This window comes from Rattus norvegicus, chromosome 5, assembly GCF_021556685.1.
Source record: "Rattus norvegicus strain SHRSP/BbbUtx chromosome 5, alternate assembly SHRSP_T2T, whole genome shotgun sequence".
Classification (NCBI taxonomy): Eukaryota; Metazoa; Chordata; class Mammalia; order Rodentia; family Muridae; genus Rattus; species Rattus norvegicus.
Window position 1 is genome coordinate 145,109,372 of NC_141538.1, and position 13,325 is coordinate 145,122,696.

At 45.8% G+C, this 13,325-nt stretch overlaps 1 protein-coding gene and 1 non-coding gene across 5 annotated transcripts in view; one reads left to right on the forward strand and one right to left on the reverse strand.

Moving 5' to 3' along the window:
* Positions 1-13,325, forward strand: part of Kiaa0319l (KIAA0319 like) — a 92,895-nt gene that overhangs the window by 54,295 nt on the left and 25,275 nt on the right. For all 4 annotated transcript variants that reach the window (XM_087659907.1, XM_087659908.1, NM_001159655.4 and 1 more), the window contains 3 exon segments: positions 1,918-2,164; positions 4,348-4,449; positions 9,975-10,072. In XM_087659907.1, coding sequence (XP_087516033.1) covers positions 1,918-2,164; positions 4,348-4,449; positions 9,975-10,072 — 447 coding nt within the window.
* On the reverse strand, positions 6,041-6,171 carry LOC120103305 (small nucleolar RNA SNORA17). The gene has a single exon (XR_015621591.1). It is a non-coding gene; the product is annotated as a small nucleolar RNA SNORA17 (small nucleolar RNA).

Here is a 13,325-nt window from a genome sequence, read left to right on the forward strand (position 1 = left end):
GAAGACGGGGAGGGGGGTGTGGGGGGCGGGGGGGGGATTGAAAGAAGAATAAAGAGGAGGAGCAAAGGGGCAGGAGAATTCTCTGAGCTAGGGTGCACTCTCTCCGGAAGCCGAGGCAGGAACCTAGCATTCCATCCATGTTCTAGGACATGGAAAATGACTTCTAGGGACAGTCTATACAGGGAGCTGCTTGGGGAGAATGTAGGTGGGGAGGGAGAGGGATTTCAAAGGAACAAGAGGGTCTTTGGAAGTGAAAGGTAGTGCTCATTTGAATAGATGATTCATAGGTGTTCATATCTGTCTAAACCTGACCAAGTGTAAACATTAAATATCAAATATCAAATTTAAATATTAAATTGTGTGTACGAGTCAATTGTACTGTAATAAAGCCTTAAATGGACAAAGATTTGAGTAGACCTCACCAAAGGGAAAGTGACCGGTGGGCAGCACAGGAAGTTTGTTCTCCATCGTTAGTGAGATGCACATCGAGCTCCTGTCCCAGCCACTGGAAAGGCAGGGTAAAGTGCAGGAGCACCAAGCCGGGGAGGCTGTGGCCTGGTACTGCTGCTCTCTGCTGTGGGAATGTCAGCAGGCACAGCGACTCACCCAGTAATTCAGTGTCGGGAAGCCCAGCTCTACCCCTAAATACTAATCTATGAAAATAGGGCCCACATGGTGGCACTCATCCTTAATCTCTGCATTCTGGAAGCAAAGGCAGAGGCAGGCAGATCTCTCTGAGTTCATAGCCAACCCGGTCTATGTATCTAGAGTTCTAGGACATCCAGGGCTACATGAGACCCTGTCTCAAAATCACAAAAAATTAAAACCTGTTTGTATCCAAATATATGTATCCAAACATTCATAACAGTTTTATTTGTCATACCTGGGGGCTGAAAGCAACCTAAATCTCTCTCAAGTGAATGGGAATAAATGTCGATGCATCTCTGTAGTGGAATGCTACTCAGTAATAATTAAACCAATGGACGACCGATACATTCAGTGCCATGGACAAATCTCAAAACCATGTGGAACGAACACAGCTAGAGATAAAAATAGAATACACATGGTTTCTTTTATAAAAAGTGTAAGAAAACCCAAACGAGTCTTACTGTGACAGAAAATAAGTCACTGGCTGCCTGAGTCTGGAGGAGGCAGGAAGTTAGTGAGGACAGCAGCAAATCTTGGGGCTAATGGCAACATTCTGTCTCTAGGTTGTTGTCATGTGGGTGTGGACATTTGCCAAAAATTGACCTCGTGTTCTTCTGATGTGTGAGTTTATGTTATATGAATTATATTTCTGGAAAATGGATTCGTAAGAGTCCTTACCCTGACCCTGGCTTAGCTATTCTGTGTTCCTCATTTGGTTGAATGTGGTGGTGTTCTTGTTGTCCCTGTATTTCTTCAAACCCCAGCAGTGCAACATGACCTCTAGACAGAAACCCGCTCCTGCCATTCTCTGCATGTGATCCTAGATGCTGGCCAGTGAGGCTCCTTAAAGAGAGCTGCTAGTGCTCTAACCGCCGAGCTGTTGCTTCAGCTCCCGGATTATTTTGTTTTAAAGAAAATCATGTTTCTTTGTTTTGAGACAGGCTCTCACTCCATAACCCAAGCTAGCCTCAGCTTTCTGAGTGCTAGAATTATAGGTGGGAGTCACCATGCCCAGATAAAGAAACGTTTTGTATGAAAAGAGAAGATTCTATTGCTTTTTGTATTTAATTTGTGGTTCTAGGGACCAAACCCAGGGCTTACACATGTCTGGCAAAATTCTGCCAAGGAGTCTTTATCTGCAAACGTTAATACTATTTGAATTTCAGTGGTAAGATTAATTTCTTCAATGTCTGGTATCATTTATGAGCCCAGCTGGCCCTGGGAATCTGGTTCTTGCTTGCTACAATTCATCTTTCATATTTTTTTTAGGTCCGCAAAACCATTACAGTTCCCAGTTCCTTCACCAGTAACCACACTACACAGACTCCTGAGTGGCCCAAGAACGTGTCCATCCCTACTGAACCATCCGGGCACTTCACTCTTGCATCTAGTACTCAGCAAGTAAAAAGCACTGAGCACAGTCCAACTGACACCCCTCTTCCAGTGGCCCCCTCCTACAGCTCTGCCACCCCCACGGCCCAGACCTCTTCCCAGAGCACCTCGGCACCGCGCCCAGGTAAGTCCTCAGCTCTTCCTGGAGAGGAGAGCATGTGGAGTGTTCGACTACAATGTTACTGTTACAGAAGAGCAGAGGCCTGACTGCTGGACGTTAGGAACAAAATAGTCCTGTCTGAGCCTCTGATACTGTGGGCTGTGGAGCCCTAAGTCAGCAGCTGCCCAACTTGAGGGACTTGGGGGAGCTTATTTTCTCAGATTCTGCGGAACCTAAAGGCATGAGATTTGCTGGTGCGCACTTGTTATCCTGGGGGTGGAGGCAGGAAAGCACGAGTTCAAGTCATCCTTGTCTGTCAGTTTGGGATCAGCCCGAGCTACCTGAGACCATCTAAAACAAACAGGCAAGACCATAGTGGGGAAGATTGGATGAGTGGCCCTTAACTAATGAAGCAGGGCCTAGCCCTGGTACACCCGTCTGCCTCCCAGAGGCCTGGCTGTGGGTCAAGCATTTGCCGGCTTGATTCTTGGAACATCTTTTATTTCCAAAGCAACCATGAAAGGAGCTTAGACCCAGAGCTTCCTTAACAAGTCTGCTTTATGGGGCAGAGCTGAGGTAGTAGGAGGAGATAGTTCATCCCTGGCTCGTGGGTGACCCCAAAAATGTTAGGGGCAAAGCAAAGCCAGTGATCACAGTTTTTGCCATTCTCCATTTCCCAGGGTCTCCTTTGCTAGTAGAACATGACATGGAGACAGTCCAGTCCTGAAGCAGCATGTGATTTCTGTGTTCAGGCAAATGCCTGCAGATCGTCTGTGGGACTGAAGGCTTCGCCTTGTGCTGTATTGACTAGCTAGTTTTGGTCATTTATACTTTCTCTGAGTATAGTGGCTTCCTTTCTTCTTTTCTCCTCCCCCAACCCTTTAGAGTTATACCAGAGAGCTTTTATTCCCTCTCCTGGGACAGCTGTAGGCTGCAGCTTTCATAAAGGATGGTTTCATTTTCCTCTAAGTGCAATGTTCCCTAGCAGAGGCAGAGAAGTCTCAAGCTTCCCATTTGTCCAGGAAGCCCTTTCCACCCCAGCCTCGAAATATGAGCTGACCAGCCTGTCGTTTGCTGTAAGGTCTTCCAGAATTGAGGCCTCATATCAAGTAAACAAGTATTGCCAGAGGAATAAGACTGAATCCATTAGTTTTCTGTTGTCTGAACTGTCTGCTTTCCCCAGCCCTCAACAATTATTGGGTACAAAATATCAATAATGCCAGTGTTGAGAAACTCAAACACATAGGAGATAGGGGGCAAATAGTGTCGGAGCCATGGCTCAAGGAGGAGAGTAGCACTGTGGGCATTTAGAAAGATTGATGTACGTATCATAGCGAGACTGGGTGGTCTGGAGTGAGAGGGGCACAAGGGGGAGAGGGATTTAGAATCTGGGGATAATGTTGACTTCATTGACTTTGAACAATGAGTCAGTAGTTGTAGCAATTGCAAAAGAAAGGCAAGCCTTCTGACTGACTTCTGCCTCTGATATTTTATATCTTTTTTTTTAAAGATTTTATTTATTTAATGTATATAAGTACACTGTAGCTGTCTTCAGACATACCAGAAGAGGGCATCAGATCCCATTACAGATGGTTGTGACCATCATATGGTTGCTGGGATTTGAACTCAGGTCCTCTGGAAGAGCAGCCAGTGCTCTTTTTTTTTTTCTTTATTAACTTGAGTATTTCTTATTTACATTTTGATTGTTATTACCTTTCCCGGTTTCTGGGCCAACATCCCCCTAACCCCTCCCCCTCCCCAGACAGTGCTCTTAACCACTGAGCCATCTCTCCAGCCCTGATATTTTATATCTTATTTAAAAAGCATTCACCCAGTAAAAGTGTCATTGAAACAGAATTTGAACTCTTTGGCAAGTAGTGTATACAGAGCACTGGGTCTGGAGAGCCACCTTAGGTGGAGCACAGTGGAGAGAATCAGCACTGAATCTGGTGTTGCCGTGAAGTGCTTCTAGGTGGGCAGTGAGCAGGAAGGGGTTAGGGCCAGGGCCAGAGAGGTGGGGTTAACACTCCTCTTTAGACCCGCTAAGCAGCAGCTCCCTGATGACCTTGAGAGACCCGTTTCCAATGGGAAAGTGGAATTAGAGACTAGACAAGTAGCAGGTGAAGATGGTGGCTGAGGGTGACTCAGGAAGGGGACACTTGTAGTCCAGACGTGCTGCTGAGCACGCTGCTGCGCCTTTGTTCCAGTGGTAAAGGAACTGGTGGTGTCTGCTGGGAAGAGCGTCCAGATCACCCTGCCTAAGAATGAAGTTCAGTTAAACGCCTTCGCTCTCCCAGAACCAGAGCCAGGTAAGATGTCCTTTCTGGGCAGCATTTCAGTTTGCATTGGTATGTACGGCCTCCGTTCATTTGCTTTTGTGATAGCCCCGTGAGGATGGGATGTACATGCGGGCACACATCTGCATGGGCACACATCTGCATGGGCACACATCTGCAGGGGCACAGCAGGCAGTGTTCTGCCCAGCTGGAGATCAGATGCTCTGTGTAACCAGCAGTGCCGGGTTCCACATAAGCTAGATGAGTGCTTTGCCATAGAGCTACCCCTCCAGCCTGGTCCTGTAGGCTTTCATGTCAAGCCTGTGTCCAATCCTAATGCACTCAATCATTAGCTTAATTATTTAAGCAAATTACTCCTGACAAGGCACTGCTATCTTTTTTTTTTTTTTTTTGGTCTTTTTTTCGGAGCTGGGGACCGAACCCAGGGCCTTGCGCTTCCTAGGCAAGCGCTCTACCGCTGAGCTAAATCCCCAGCCCCAAGGCACTGCTATCTTAAAGGGTAACATTATACATGTGACCTTGTTCATGCCTAGCTGATGCTCTTTAGTAAGCATCTTTTTTTTTTATTTTAAAAAACCTTTAATTAGTTCTATCTGAACTTCACATCATGAACTCCAAACCCACTCATGTCCCCCTCCCCTCATACTTACCCTCAATCCTTGCAAACCACTCCCCCCCCAAAAAAAGAGAAAAAAAATCTCGTGGAAGCCGTAGTATGTCACAGTGTGTCCCACAGTATACCCATTTGTCCACACTTTGCTTGCAAATGTTCATTCCAATGCGTTGGTCTGGTTCGAGGCCTCTGGCTTCTGCTACATTATCAATACCAGATCCTCACTGGGACTCCTCTCAGAGATCCTGTTGTTGCCCTGTGTCATGGAGAGCCTGTAGTTTTGGACCTGTAAGACTGGGCTCTTCATGCGCTCTAGCAGTTTATCCACAGGGTAGATGTTGGGCTGGGCCAATTCAAAGCCAAGAGGGCATGAAGGGTCTCATCTGGACGTGTCAGCCACTGGCTCTCCTGCTCTCCTGCTTGGCTTACCAGCAACCCCTATACCAGGGCCATCTCTACCGTGCTGCCCGGGTGAGGTGCAGGGCCTCCTGAGTGCTGCAGCAAGTGAGGGACATGACAAGCTCTCCCAGGAGGCCTAGGTGAGGGGTAGGACCAGTTCGTACAGCCTCAGACATCAACATGTCCCTGGGCTTTGGTGGTAACAGACCCCTGCTGCTGCAGGGCCACAGACCCAGATGTGGCTCCCAGTGTCAGCACTGGCCAGGACCCCAGCATGGTCCCAGGTGGCATCACCGGCTACTCACATCGGGGTGTTCTCTACTACCCTCGGGCCTCCAGTTCTGCCTCTCTTCGTTGTGCCACACTGTCTGCTTCTCTTTCTCTCTCTTCCATTTCTCCACACTTACTTGCTCCTCTTGGTGGCTCCCAGGGTCTCTGAGTGTCTAGGATCCTCTTAGGAGTGATCTTAGGAGTGCTAAGTTCCACCTGTGCATTATGGCACTGGGCAGGGGTCATCATAGGCATGGTCTGCCCCCCCAGGCCTGCGTGACTCCTGACTGGTGGTCCTCTCAGGCTCGCTTTCCTTCAGGGAATGTTAGGCTCTAATCGGTCAGAGGTTCACAGGTCAGAACACTCAGTGTAGACACAGCCTCTGTCCTTTCTGCCACCTACTGATGCACGGGTGACACAGCAGCCACATCTGCAATGCTCCTAGGGTCAAGGCAGTGTTAATCTTTTATATAAGATTGTGTTGTTTGTATACACAAGAACAGCAAGGCTGGGATGTAACTCAGTGCTCAAACACTTGGCTGGGAGAAGATGAAGGAACTGAAATTCAGATTGACTGTTTATTTTACCTGACAGCTGTAATATGAGGTGCAGGACTCGAAAGTATTCAAGAACACTGCTAACATAGATTTGTGAGTCAGGACTGGGGGCTGGAGAGACGGCTCAGCGGTTAAGAGCATCACTGCTCTTCCAGAGTCCCTGGGTTCAGTTCCCAGCAACCACATGGTGACTCACAATTGTGGCTCAAGCTCCAGTGGAGCCAACCTCACACAGACATGTAGTCAGAACACCAATGTTCATACATTTTTTTAAAAAAAAGTCTTAAAAGTCAGGGCTGGTAAGATGGTTCAGTGAATAGTGGGTCTTGCCAAGCCTGATAACCCAAGTTCAAGTCCCGTAGCCCACACGGTAAAAGGAGAGACCTAACACCTACACATTGTCCAATGACCTCCGCATACAAACAATACACACAAACACAGACACACACACAAACACACACAGACACACAAACACACACAGACACAAACACACACACAAGACACACACACACAGACACACAGACACACGCACAGACACACATACACAGACACACACAGAGATACAAACACACACACACAAGACACACACACACAGACACACACAGAGACACACAACACATACACATACATACACACATTCATACACAGTGGAGAGGTACACATACATACACAGTGGAGAGGTAAATTTTTTTTTCTTTCGGAGCTGGGGACCGAACCCAGGGCCTTGTGCTTGCTAGGCAAGTGCTCTACCACTGAGCTAAATCCCCAACCCTGAGAGGTAAATTTAACAAAAAGATTTTAAAGAAAAAGTACAAATTTCAACATGGCACATGAAATTTATATTTGTAAGTTATATAAATGAGTTGGTGATAAATTTACTGTACTTGTAGTATTAGCATCCATTTCTTTCTTTCTTTTCCTTCTTTCTTTTTTTTTTAAAATGAAAGCACACTGTCACTGTTTTCAGACACACCAGAAGAGGGCATCAGATCTCATTACAGATGGTTGTGAGCCACCATGTGGGTGCTGGGATTTGAACTCAGGACCTCTGGAAGAGCAGCCAGTGCTCTTAACCACTGAGCCATCTCTCCAGTCCCCCAGTTCATCTTTTAAATGTATTTTAATATACCAAATTTGATTCAGAGAACAAACATAATCTCTTAAGACCTCCGATAGGAGTTGAGCATTGGAAGTGGTTGGTTTGTATTTGTGTTACTTATACTAAAGGCTGACCAAGTAAAGTGTGTGTCCTCTTTCAGGCAAGCCCTTCTGTCTTATATTTGGGTGTTTCTGATTCACTAGTCTTGTTGTTGGGTCTGGAGGCACTGCTCAGTGTTTAGGAACATGTTCTGCTTGTCCAGAGGACCTGAGCTCAATTCTCAGCACCCACACTGGTAGGTCATAACCGCTTGCAGCTCCAGCTCTATTGTCTGGTGCATGTACCCCACATCAGTTAAAAATAATGGAAGCATTTTTTACAAAATGTATTCTTTGTTGTTTTTGAGACAGAGCCTCACTGTGTGGGCCTGGTTGGCCTTGAACTCATTGAGATTCACCTTCCTCTGCTTCCTGAGTTCTCCGCTCAAAGTCGTGTGCCTGGTGGAATTCAGCGTTCTTACTGTAGGAGCGTTTGTGCAGAGTACACTTTCCCAGAGCTGGATCCCCGCTCCACTGTGCATCATTGCTCTTGAAATGACATCTCCCTGTCAATTCACTCCAGTTTCTTTTTTCAACTAAAAAGATTTTTCCATGCAGTCCCTCTTCCAACTCTTCTGTGCATTTGACCTGGGATTCTTCTCTTTCCTCTGTCTGTCATCCATAGATTTGATCTTTTCATAGTGTCCCAGATTTCCTGGATGTTTTATGCCTGGGTTGGATTTTTTTTTTTTGTACATTTGATTTTTTAAGAAATGAGCTATTCATCCCTCCTGCCTTGTCATTTGTTTGTTTGTTTGTTGTTGTTGAAAGAAGATTTTTCTGTCTAGCTTTGGCTGTCCTGAAACTCCCTCTGTAGACCAGAGTAGTTTTGAACTCCTAGAGATCGGCCTGCTTCTGCCTCCCACACGCTGGGATTAGAGGCAGGCACGAGGTCTGAAGTTACGGGAGTGAAGAGCTCCACCAACTGCCTCCTTGAGTGTTTAGTTGAAGTAACTGAGTCACCCTTGAAGATGGAGGTGGGAAAAGCACTTCCTTAGGCAGGGCTTGCTTCCCGCTCTGCTCTGCTGTGGAAGTCAGGCCCTGCTCTGGAGGACCTCCCCCATCTTGTATTTGTGCACATATCTCTGAGTTATTGTCATGTTGCAGGTCAGCATTCCAAAACTCACATTTCTTTCAAACTCCCTGAACAGGTTCTTTGGTTCTCTGAAGTGGATGATTATACTTTAAAAGTTGGGGCCACTGAGGCAAGACCTCGCTCTTCATAGTGGTCTCCATCCTCCCCTGCCCTGTGGCGGTCCACCCACTAGCATCTCTGTCAGGTTAAGGTTGCGGTTTCAAAACCCCTGCCCTAGATGAACCGTCAACCTTCTGTCTATACGTCTGTCCTGTGTGCATGTCCATTCCTACCCAAGGGTGGATTTCTGCCTAAGGTGCATACTCTGAGTAGGGATATCATCCTTTCTTTGAAGTCTCTTTTTAGCTTTTGATAACATTTTTATAAAATTTTTTAATAAAATTATCAGTTCCCAGACCTCTGTGAATGTGTTTGCTGTGTGGGGATTTTTTTATTGCAGTTTGAAGAATTATCTCTTAGCATGAGTCCTGGTTATTGCTTCTCTGCCTTCATACTTGACTTTTGTACATGCCTATGAGAATAGCTAGAGATGACACCAGGCCAAAACTGTGCTGGTTTTGTGGAGGAAGGCTGACAGAGTAAAGGTCGCTTCTCAGGTTTTGGAGGACTAGGCTTTGGGCACTGAATTCAGTATCGAGCTCATTAAGTAACCATTCGGCTGAGGTCTGCTACGCAGTGGAACTTGTTTTCTCTCTCAGTGAGTGGGAACTAACCCTGCTACCTCATCCCACCCTTTCCTGCCTAGAAATGCATTTGTCTCCAGTTTAAGTCCCTTTCCTGGGGGATTCCACGTGGATACCAGGATCCTCTTCAAGCTATGCAGAGATAGTCTAAGCTGCAGACGAGGACCATTTAATGCTTCATTTGATCTTAATTAATTTCAGTGAGGCCTGTTTTAAATGGGCCATGCCCTTCCATCTTCTGCAGTGTGTTATTTAGCTCAGCAGGAATGAAGTAGCTCTTTTAACTCACCAGGGTGTGATGACCTCAGCTAGACGAGCATTGTTAGCGCTCTGTAAAAAGCTATTTTTGAACCATGTTATTTAGAAGTCATTGCTGTTCTTTGTTGCAAAAGAAGTTTTGTAAGAAAATGACCTTTGTTCCCAATGAGTTCATCTGTAGCGCTTGGTAGGGCGTGTATTTTAAGTGAGACACACCGTGAACAACCTTTTTTTTTGAAGATGGCCCAAGGTAGGTATGGGGCAGAAAGAGCACTGTCCAGAGAAGGAAAGAGGCCCTGGCTGTAGCTGACTCAACAGAACCCTCTCAGGAAACGGTTTGGCTTCCCTCCAGACCTCGGGTTAGAGTCTGAAAACTCAGGCTTTGTCAGGATTTAGAGGAGTTTATTGGCAGGCTTTGTGTGTAGGTGCATGTTTGCATGGTTTCTCTCACTGCCCTTCTGTAGGAGAAACCTACACCTACGACTGGCAGCTGATCACTCATCCCACAGACTACAGTGGAGAGGTGGAGAGGAAACATTCCCAGAGCCTCCAACTGTCCAAGGTGAGTCTGCCTCTGTTCACTCACAGGGCAAGGGGAGAGGAGGTGATTTTCTGAAACAGAGTGAAAACCGGGTTTCCTGTTCACACTGAAGTTGGGAGCAGTCTTTCAGTTGTGAAGCCTTCGGAAAGTCGCCATGGCGGACAGCCAGTGTTTGTTTAGCATATAATTCTCAAATTTCATTGCTGGTGAGAAGACTGTACCAGTATGGCAGTGATGGCTGAAAATACACATTCAGCAGCTCTGTGAGGTGGCACACACACTTCAGAACTCCAGAGATGAGCGAGGTTATTTGTGTGCACGTGGTCTATCTGCTAGTGTAGTCCCTGGGAATCCAGAGCACTTATGAGAATAAGTCTTCATGTTCTTTGGCCCAGCACTTCCTGCATCCAGCGGCAGGTCATCGCATGCTGTGGCAGCCAGTCAGGATTTCCCAGCGAACTATCATAGTCTCTCTATAGACCAGGCTGTCCTCAAACTCAGAGGTCCCCTTGCCTTTGCCTCTGGAGGCCTGGGACTAAAGGTGTGCACCACCACATCTGGCCAAAGTCATAACCTTCATAGTGAAGAACAGTAGAGTTTCAGTGCCCCAGAAGTGGTAAGAACAACAGAGGGTTCGTGGTCAGTGATGGGGCACCTGAAGGTCTGTGGCTTACAGTGTATCTTAGAGGTAACTTACTTGGGTCATGACAGGGGCCTGCTTCCTAGTAAAGGGTAGAAGGACACTACTCTAGCAAAGAAGCGCTGGGCCAGAACTCTCCGAGGCAGAACCGTGGAGGAAGGACTGCTGCACGGTCCAGCATGTGAAAAGAGAGGCAGATCCTGGAGGCAGAGATTTGAACGCCTTTGAATTTCTTCATTAGTGTTTATTTTATGTGTATGGCTACAAGGTACCTTTACCTGCTGGCCATCTTGTTGGCTTTATTACTGAGTCTTCCTATAGAGCAGAGAACCTGTGAGAGACACGTTCAGATTTTCAGTTAAGAAATATGGCCTTCCACAGGTTGGTGGAAATAAGATTCAAAGTGGGAAGAAGAGTACAAAATCTATTGACAAATGTAGGTAGAAAATGATAATATCCTGAATAAAAAATTAAAACAGGAAGCAATCTATTCTGTTCAGACCATGTAGCAGACATATTGTTAGTTGTGTTACTTAATGATTACTTTTTATTGACATAAAATCTCAAGATAATAGGTATTAATTTCTGTTTTACAAATAAAAATAGAAATATTTAAAAAGGAAATGGCTTGGCCAGAGTTTGCAAAGCCATAAAGTGGCTGGTCGTATCTAGAACCTTCCGCCTCTGAGGCCACGCTTTCATTCCCAACCGCTGTGAGGAGTGGATGGAGAACCAAGTCACTGGCAGTCTGGGTGAGAGCAAGTGGATGGACCTGAGATGCTGGGTGGGAATGCTGGGAGAATGAGACACAAGGGGGAGCTCATGTTTGAAGGAGATTTACGGATGATTCATTCATTTAAAGCTGTGATTTGTGGTCCGTATGAGGCACTGGGTGGACTTGATCTTGGCAGCTGGAGGAAAGGACTAGAGACTAGGAGATGAATCTGGTTCAAGAGATCAATTCGTGTATCTGTCTAAAACTGAAGCTGTGGTCCAGCTAAGGTGGGCCAGGGCGAGCCTGTGGAGTAAGCTCAGGATTCAGGGGATGCCGTTCTCAAAGCTCGGAAGGCAGAGGTCAAGGCAGGAGCAAGGCAGAGTGGGAAGGCTGGGGACAAAGCTTTGCAGGGGAGGTGGGCTGATTAGTATTCATCCAAAAAAGATGGAAAAAAGAAAATCTTTATTTTCTTCTCATGATGTTCACTTTAATCATAACAGGAAGAACTTGGAAGCGACCCAAGGATCTAACAATGTGGAATGTTGTGTGGATTATGATACATATATTCATGTACTGTTCCGTAGTCATTGAAATGAATGAATGTTAGAGAGATTTTATCATAACCACGAGCATTACTTATGCTAATGAAGGGAATAAAGAACAATAAAAAGTACGATACCTTAATTTTTTAGCTAGACCCCAACACCAATGAAGTTTGGCTGGGATAGTGACAGGTTTGTGACTGGCTCTGAGGGAGCAAGCTGAAGCCAGGGGTGCTGGTACATGCCTTTAATCACTTGGAAGGCAGAGGCAGAGGTGTCTGTGTGCTTGACGCCAGTCTGGTCTACACAGTGAGTTTAAGGACAGCCAGGGCTACATAGAGAAACCCCATCTCAAAAAGACAGACCAAACCAACTAACCAAACACAACAACAGAAGAAAGTAAAGAAACAATCTGGATAAAACTGATTTATGTTTGTGACCAAGGGTTGGAGGAGACAACAGTAGACACCAGCATGGTGAGATGGTGACATCATGGTGGCTTTACTGTGCTCCCTCTTTGTATTGTTTCTACAGTCAGCAGAAACGGAAGGGAAAATCAGATTTCAAGAACTAGTTAGTTGTCTGTCTGTTTGCTTGATTGCTTTTTTTTTTTTTTTTTTTTTGCTGGTTTTTAGAGATAAGAGTTTCTTTGTGTAGCTCTTGCTGTCCTAGGACTCACTCTGTAGACCATGCTATCCTTGAACTGAGAGATCTACCTGCTTCTGCCTCCTGATGCTGGGATTAAAGGTGTGAGCCACCATTGCCAGCCAATTTGTTTTTTGTTTTCTTTTTAAAGCTGTTTTTTCTATATATGGGGGATTTGCCTGTGTGTGTGTGTGTGTGTATGTATGTATGTATGTATGTTTGTATGCATATCACTTGCATGCTGGTACCCAAGGAGGCCAGAAGAGGTTGTGCGATCCCCTGGAACTAGAGTTAACAGACAGTTGTGAGCTGCCATGTGGGTGCTGGGAATTGAACTCAGGTTCTGGAAGAGCAGTCTGCGTTTAACTACTTAGCCATCCCTCCAGCACTTCCACTCCCCATTTGTTGTTTCTATTTTTAATAAGATGTTTTTCTATGAAGACATGATTTTAAGTTTGATAACGGTGAAGTGGGGTTGTTGGGTCCTTAGTGGTTCCTCTGAGAAGAAAATCAGAGTATAGGGAAATTGAAACCTTTCTGTTCTAAATGCAGCCAGTAATAAGAATCACTTTTTTTTTTTTAAAAAAGCTGTTTCTTATTAATATAACCCATCTCTAATCCTTTAGCTAGTGCACTTGTTTCCACTTTGAGAATAGGGCAAGAAAAGAATGCAGGCTCAGCAGGGAAGGTTCAGGTGCTCGGCCCTTGTGGTCATCTAAAGGACCTTGTCTT